The sequence below is a fragment of the Triticum dicoccoides genome, chromosome 7B (genome assembly GCF_002162155.2).
Source record: "Triticum dicoccoides isolate Atlit2015 ecotype Zavitan chromosome 7B, WEW_v2.0, whole genome shotgun sequence".
NCBI lineage: Eukaryota > Viridiplantae > Streptophyta > Magnoliopsida > Poales > Poaceae > Triticum > Triticum dicoccoides.
The window spans coordinates 521857197-521864572 of record NC_041393.1 but is presented as its reverse complement, the minus strand read 5'-3'; the positions used below and the strand labels follow the sequence as shown (position 1 = coordinate 521864572).

General features: G+C 44.3%; 1 protein-coding gene across 1 annotated transcript; it reads right to left on the bottom strand.

The window, feature by feature from the left end:
* Positions 1 to 2108: 2108 nt before the first annotated feature.
* LOC119335927 (receptor kinase-like protein Xa21) lies at positions 2109 to 4639 on the bottom strand. The gene is made up of 2 exons (XM_037607970.1): positions 3347 to 4639; positions 2109 to 3146 (listed from the first exon to the last, which is right to left on the bottom strand). Exons 1-2 carry the CDS (start codon positions 4611 to 4613, stop codon positions 2746 to 2748), a joined length of 1668 nt encoding a protein of 555 aa, XP_037463867.1. The 5' UTR covers positions 4614 to 4639; the 3' UTR covers positions 2109 to 2745.
* Between the last annotated feature and the right edge of the window lie 2737 nt (positions 4640 to 7376).

Here is a 7376-nt window from a genome sequence, read left to right as displayed (position 1 = left end):
GTTTACAAAAAAATCATGTTTACGAAAATTTTTTGTTCATAATACAAAATTTGTTCTCCTTTCAAAAATATTCATGTTTTTGAAAAAATCACTGTTAAGAAACTTGTTCACATTTTTGAAAAACTTTTTTGTGTTTATCTAAAATTGATCATAATTATAAGTGTTCATGTTTTTCAATATTCGTCCACAACTTCAAAATTGTTCCTGTTTTTCAAATTTTCTTGCAAATTCGCAAAATTGCTAACATTTTTTTAAAACTCTTGTGGGTTCTATCAAAAATGTTCCTACTTGTAAAAAATATAATCAAAATTTACTATAAAAGATCGGTAAAAAGAAAAATAATCCCATCTGCCGGTGTGAGTTGGTCTAAAGTGTTGGCATTGCCTTTTGTCCATCAAACTGAATTGGGTGCCGTGGCTAGCAACCCCTGTTCATTTTTTGCACCGCTCGTTGCCTTCATGGACCGGCCCAATTAAGGGCGATAGCTCGACATTCTGCCGCAGAATGCAGCGCATAGGAGTTCCCCAAAATCAAATCATGGTTTCTCTAGTCCACGCAGCCAGTACCAGTGTGTTGGGCCAAAAGATAACCCGGATAGCATTTACTTTTAGGTAAACGCTTGTGTGCGGCGCGTCGGCCGAACTTTCGGTCGGTCGCGTCGCTTGCCGCCTTATCCTCTGCTAGACTCCTCTCGTCCATTCATTCCTCCAGCCTAAAAAAACACAAGCCCGCTCATACCTTCTTTCTTGCATTCCTAATCTCATGCGACGCCGGCGAGCTCCTTGCGCGTCCGCCATGGTCGTCACCGACGAGCTCCTTGGGCCGGACTCCTTGTAGCATGAACGGGAGGTCGACACCGGCGAGCTCCTTGGGCGGGCGCCATGGTCGCCCACCACTTACCTTCTCGTCCTCCTCCGACCACGGTCATGGCGTACTCGCAGCTCCGCCGCTACACGACCGTGCTACAACCAGTGACCGGCCATGCTACAACCGACGACCAGATTTGTTACAAGGGGGCGATGGTGAAATTGTGGTGGCGACTCAGTGCTGCGATTTTGCTACAACCGGCACCGGGAAAAGCTACCACCGACGATGGGATTTGCTGCAACCAGTGGGGGCCATCCTACGGCGGTGGTGACCATGGCCCAATGATGGTGACCCGCGACCCGATGATGGTGCTGCAACCAGTTTGTTTTTTGCTACAACCAACCCATTTTTTGCTACTACAGTCTTCGGATTTTGCTGAAAACAACCCATTTTTTTTTTGCTACCGGCGTCTTGATTTTGCTACAACTGGTGTCTGGTTTTGCTTCCACTGTATCATTTTTTTTGCTGAAACCGGTGTTTCATGTTTTTCACTTTTTTGGTTTCACCTCTGTGCGAGTTTTTTGCTGGAACCAATGCCCCATTTTCTTTTTTTGCTTCCACGGTGTGTTTGTTTTGTTGGAATCAGCATTGGTATTTGCTACCACCACTATTTTGGTTGTAAGCGACGCGGCTGTGCCATTTTGAGGCTGCAACCTGTGACGAGGATGGCCGGCTGCATCGGAGCTGCGCTGCCGCATCGAAGCTGCGGCCGTCGCCATGGGGAGTTACAACCGCTGGAGCAGGCTGCTGCATACACGAAGCCGACGACGGCGACCGACAGCGACCGGCGACGAGGGCAGTGACGGCGACCGACGTCGAGGGCAGTGACGGCCGGAGAACGTACGGGCGGTTCTTCGAGGCCGGGGGCGTCGCGCGCTGTTGATTGACTTTTTTTTTGTTTCTGTGCGGGCGAGAAGTGAACGACGATGAAAATTAGACTGTAATCGAACGGTTCTAACCCGGCGTACCGGACGGCTGCGGGCCGACCGGCCCAAATTTGGGCCGGCGCGCCGGCGCAGAGTAGTGCCCTTACTTTTAGCCCATGACAACCACGAGCCTGCTATACATCTGCTCTCTGCTTCGTCGGGTCCTCGACTTCCGCCGCCACTCGGCCGCCGGTTGGCGCCTCTACCCGCCGCCCCCCTTCGCCGCGACGAACTCCGCCGTCAGATTCCTCCGTTGCGGCGGCAGCCTCGCTTAGCTGCTTGGCTTGTCCTCGACCACCAAGACGGAGGTAACGCCTCCTTCCTTCCATTCTTACCAATCCATCTCAGCGATTAGTGCTAGTTTACACGTGTGATTTGCACACGTTGCAAGCTCCAAGGGAAGAAGAACCCAGTCATGGATGAGATCCTGGTGATAATCGAGGATATAAGCGAATAAGCTAAGCATTGCGTGAAGGGAATGATGTGAAAGCGTGCAATCTTGTACTCCTAGCTAAGATGAGTTTTTTTTTCTGGTCATATACTCAGTAAAAAATTGCAGTCGTGGAGAATACATAAGGCAGTTTATTAAAGTAAAAAAGTGGGGCTGGAAGCGCATGCTGTTAGGCAGGGACGCGTACGTGTTATATAGGTCCATGGTGATTGACAGATTACAGAAAGATCAGCCGGTATGATCCTCACGCCAATCTTAATAACCGGCTGATTATTACAACAAACAGACGCATGCGCTACACCATGGATGTATTCTAGAACATGTGGTTTATACAACACCATATATACGTACAATTCAACAGTACAGATATACCATTACGTCAATACAGCAAATATTCCACAAAACACAACTACTCTTTTTATTTGGAACTAGCTGGAGCCTATTGAAATGGCAGCTTGCCGTCCTTATTGACCAGTCCTGGTTGCTTGAATGGCCTATGCTTTAGTTTACTGGCTCACCTTCCACACACAACTCCTTGTCAAATCTGTCTCTTATTGCTAGCAACTCTTTCAGAGCACCCCCGATTTGGATGCGATCTGTTGGTGTCTCTTGTGAGCATGAAATCCCAGTGCACAGGACTGAAGTGATGCAAGCAATTCTCAGATCCACCATGCTCTCAGAGTTTGAGATGCTTTCTTCCTCATCTTCTGTCTCTGCTAGTAAGTGCCGGTCTATGACCTCTGTTGCCCTGTCTGGCAATGCCATTTGCACATACTTGTGAATGCCCAAGGATTCTCCAAATTCGCTGTCTGTTGGCCTTCTTCCAGTGAACATCTCCAGCAACAGTATGCCGTAGCTGTAGACATCACCATGGATTGAAACTTCGTTGCCCAGACCATACTCTGGAATTGACAGAAAAATGTAAGCAAACTGAAATGGATAGGTTAGAATTGAATAACCATATTTAGTGTGCATGTGAAACCGTACATATCTAGTTCTTCTCCAATTTCTAAGATAGGTAGTTGTATCAAAATGTGAAGTAATAAGAAAGCCTAGGGGGATTATAGAAGAGAATAAGATGCTACAATAACTAAAAGCTCACCTGGAGCGGCATAGCCTATTGTGCCTCTCATTGATGCCCAACTAGTTGATTTCTCCGAGTCTTGATGTACAAACCTTGCAAGCCCAAAATCGCCAACATGTGCAACCATTTCACAATCAAGGAGAACATTGCTTGGCTTAAGATCACAGTGAATAACTGGCATTGGCTTATGTTGGTGAAGGTATTCAAGTGATGATGCTACATCAATTGCAATCTGCAGCCTCACACGGAGATGTAATGTCCTCTTTTCAGCATCTTCCATGGGGTTGTGGTGTAGCCATCTGTCTAAATTTCCATTTGGTAGGTATTCGTACACAAGGGCCTTGAAGTCACGGCTTTGAAAATCAATGCTTGAGCACACTGTTAATATCTTCATAAGATTCCTATGTCGAACGGATTTCAGAGTCTCACATTCTGCAACGAAACTTCGAGATGCACCTCGCTGCGTGAGGTTGAGCACCTTCACAGCAATCACTAATTGCTGGTCATCTATCCTCATTGTTCCCTTGTACACCGAGCCGAAGCTTCCTGCACCAAGGAGGTTCTCTGAAGCAAAACCAGTAGTTGCACTGACCAGTTCAGCATAGGAAACCTTCAAATATTGCTCGTTGATGGATGATGTCTGCTTGTTTGATTTCATCTTCCTGCTCTTACTGTAGAATGTCGACAGTGCGAATACTGATGCAATAAATACAACTGTACCACATATGGAGAATATTATAACCAGTTTCTGAGTTGATTTCGTGGTGGTGAGATTAGAGCAATGTGGCAACTTCAGTTGAGGGATTCCATCACACAGGCCATTATTTCCCTTAATTGAGGCTGAGGCGGAAGCTGCATTTTTGAAGATCCCATTTGTTGGAACCTCACCCTCCAAGTTGTTGAATGAGAGATTCAAACTAGCAAGCCCTTCCATGCTCCCGAGGAACCCAGGAATGCTCCCTGAGAGATTATTATGGGAAAGATCAAGCATCAATAGGGCTTTCATCTGTATGATTGATGACGGAATTGTCCCTTGAAGGTTGTTCCGAGATACATTCAGAAACTGCAGTGTCTGGCACTCTCCAAGGGAGATCGGAATCTCTCCAGATATCAGATTACCGGAGAAATCAAGTTCCCCAATATTCTTTAGGTTACCTAATTCTGTAGGCAAATCCCCGGTTAATTGATTGTTTTGGATTCTCATATGGACGGACAATGTGTTTATAAGGAATAGGTTCCTAGGTATTGGACCAACAAGGCTCTTATTTATGCCGAGATGTAACATGTAACATGTCCCTTCTATAAATAAAAATCTTGTCAGTGGCTCTTATTTATGCCGAGATGACTATAAGTTGGTATATGAGTCCAATAAGGTTGTAGTATCTAAGTGTGGACAATTTGTTGGAAAGGGCTATGAGTGCGGAGACTTGTTCAAATAAATTGTCCACACTTAGACACTACAACCTTATTGGACTCAGATACCAACTTATAGCCATCCCAACACAAACGAGAGCCACAAACAAGATTTTTATTTATAGAAGGGTCATGTTGCACGTTCTTTAGCCACATGATCTTTCCCGAAGTTGACTTGAGATCGACCATGCCAACACCATAAACAAAAACATCTGATCTGTTTCCTATTAACACAGTTGTAGTCCTTGAGACCTGATAAGAAGAAAATATGTTGATATCAAAACACACATGTGTATTTGCATCGATGTCAACCACTAATGAGGAGAATGACATATTAATAGAACGTTAGAAAATCTACCACATATGACATCTTTCATCACAACATCACCAACAACAACGTTAGCAGTCTTGTCGTCGTTGTTCTCATTCTGACGCATGTCCCAACGGTCCTTGCAGGATGAAGCCCAATGATCTTCTCCACTGCATACATGGCATTACACATTCTTCTTATACGCCTCCTTCCTGAAGTTAGCAGACTATCGGACTTTGTTCTCGCCTTCAAACTTTTCTTTGCACACATATATAGTTGTTCTTGTTCTTGAATTTGTAAGGTTGGAATTTTTTTCTTCCGTACCAAGTTGGCACTAGAGTTTACCTCATGAACATGAGCATGTGTGTCTTTTGCCCTCGCCTTCTCTTCCACACCAAAAGTGCCAATATGATTAAAAACAGTAAACTCTTGTCTATTGTGCTTCAGAGAGGTAGCAAAATTCCTCCACGAAGGATGAAGTTTGACAATGATCCCTCCGGCAATGAACTTGTTTGGTAACACACAATTGAAATTCTCAAGTTCCTTAGTGAGCAACTGAATCTCATGAGCCTGCTCAATGACGGAGCGGCCATCGGTCATATTGTAGTCATGATATTGCTCCATGACATACAACTCACTTCCAGTGTCCGAGACACCAAACTTGGCCTTAAGCGCATCCCACATATCCTTCCCGACCATGATGGTCATGAAGGGATATAATATTTTGTCGCCAAGAACTCTCAGAACAACACCTCTGAAGAGGGTATATGTAGCCTAAAAATCTTGTTCTTGTTCAAGAGTGAGCTCCCCCTCTGGCTTTCCCTTAAAGGCATGGAAACAGTTCATGGTGGTAAGTCAGAGAACTGCCCTCGCAGGCCGCCTCTTATAATTCATGCCCTCCAATGTAGGAGCCTTGAGAGTCGCAACAAATGCAATTGGATAAAATTGCCTACACATTTCATGTTTTTGGATTGTTGTATATTTGAGGAATTTTCCATTAAGTTTAATGCAAAATAATGCATAAAACATGAATAACATAGTAGTGATGATAACCAAAACAAGCAACATATTATTGCAACTAGTCATGCAATCGAGGTGATAAGAAACATGTATCATATTCATATCGATTCCTACTAGTAGTAAACCAAACACTAATCCTAAATTCCTAACATTAGGGATAAGATGACACACGGGGCAGCGGGAAAGGATGCATGTGCGTCGTTCGTCATACCGCCAAGGAGGTGGTTGACGTCGGGGAAGTAGACGTCATTGGGGAACTCGTTGTCGGGGATTTCGTTGTACGTAGCCATGATGAATAAGGATCAGGCAATCGCGCAAGAGCGCTCCCCAAAAACCTATCACCCCTCTTCCGTACTAGATCACAAGAGGCGGAATTTCGGAGGCCCGCTATCTCACTTCTTGGTGCACGCTGAGAAGCAAGACGAGAAAGCCGTAGGCGGCACAAAGCTTGCAACCAGAGGTAGGAGATGAAGTGGCATATATGAAGAAGAGGAGTGTCCTCTCTTATAGACTCCAGGAAGTGGAAGCGAAACCGAAACACTAATGGGAAGATGAAACTAAAATATTAGTGGCATCAATAGAGATATGAATTAAAACATTCACAACGTTCAGTTTCATTTTCCAGTAGTGTAAAATGTTTCCAACTTCTTTCTTGCATGACAAAAGGATGGTAGCACACACACAATGAAGGAAGCGAAACCACAATACTAGTAGAACAACAAAACTGAAATGTTAATGACATAATGGGAGATGAATGTGACATTCACAACCATTCGGTTTTGTTTTCCACTAATGCAAAAATATTCCAGCTTCTTTCTTGTCATGCATGAACGTGTCACATGGGCCTATGGGATCTTCCTAGGAATTATTGGATATAACAAATGGGTTAAAGCCCGATAATTCCAACATTATTGACATGAGCTTATTGCTAAAATCGAATGCTTGTCACTCACACAAACCTAAGATTCCTCTGGCGCACCACCAGACTCTAGGCTCCTGTGAAACTACTCATTTTCCCCAACAAATGACGCTTTTTATGTGATCATAATGTAGCATGTAGGCATACGATCATATTGAGTACACACCTGGTCTCTACATAATTTGGATGCACACATCCAACACTAACATACATAAAAGATCACATCAGCAAGAAGCAAAATCACACGAGACCAAAGCTATGTACGCGGATGGAGAAAAAGAAAAAAACTGAAGTAATGAAGACAGTGATTGATGATAGATAGTGGTTACCATTGGCACCAACAATCTCTTGACAACACATGGACTACGAGAAAAGGTTCTCCAAAA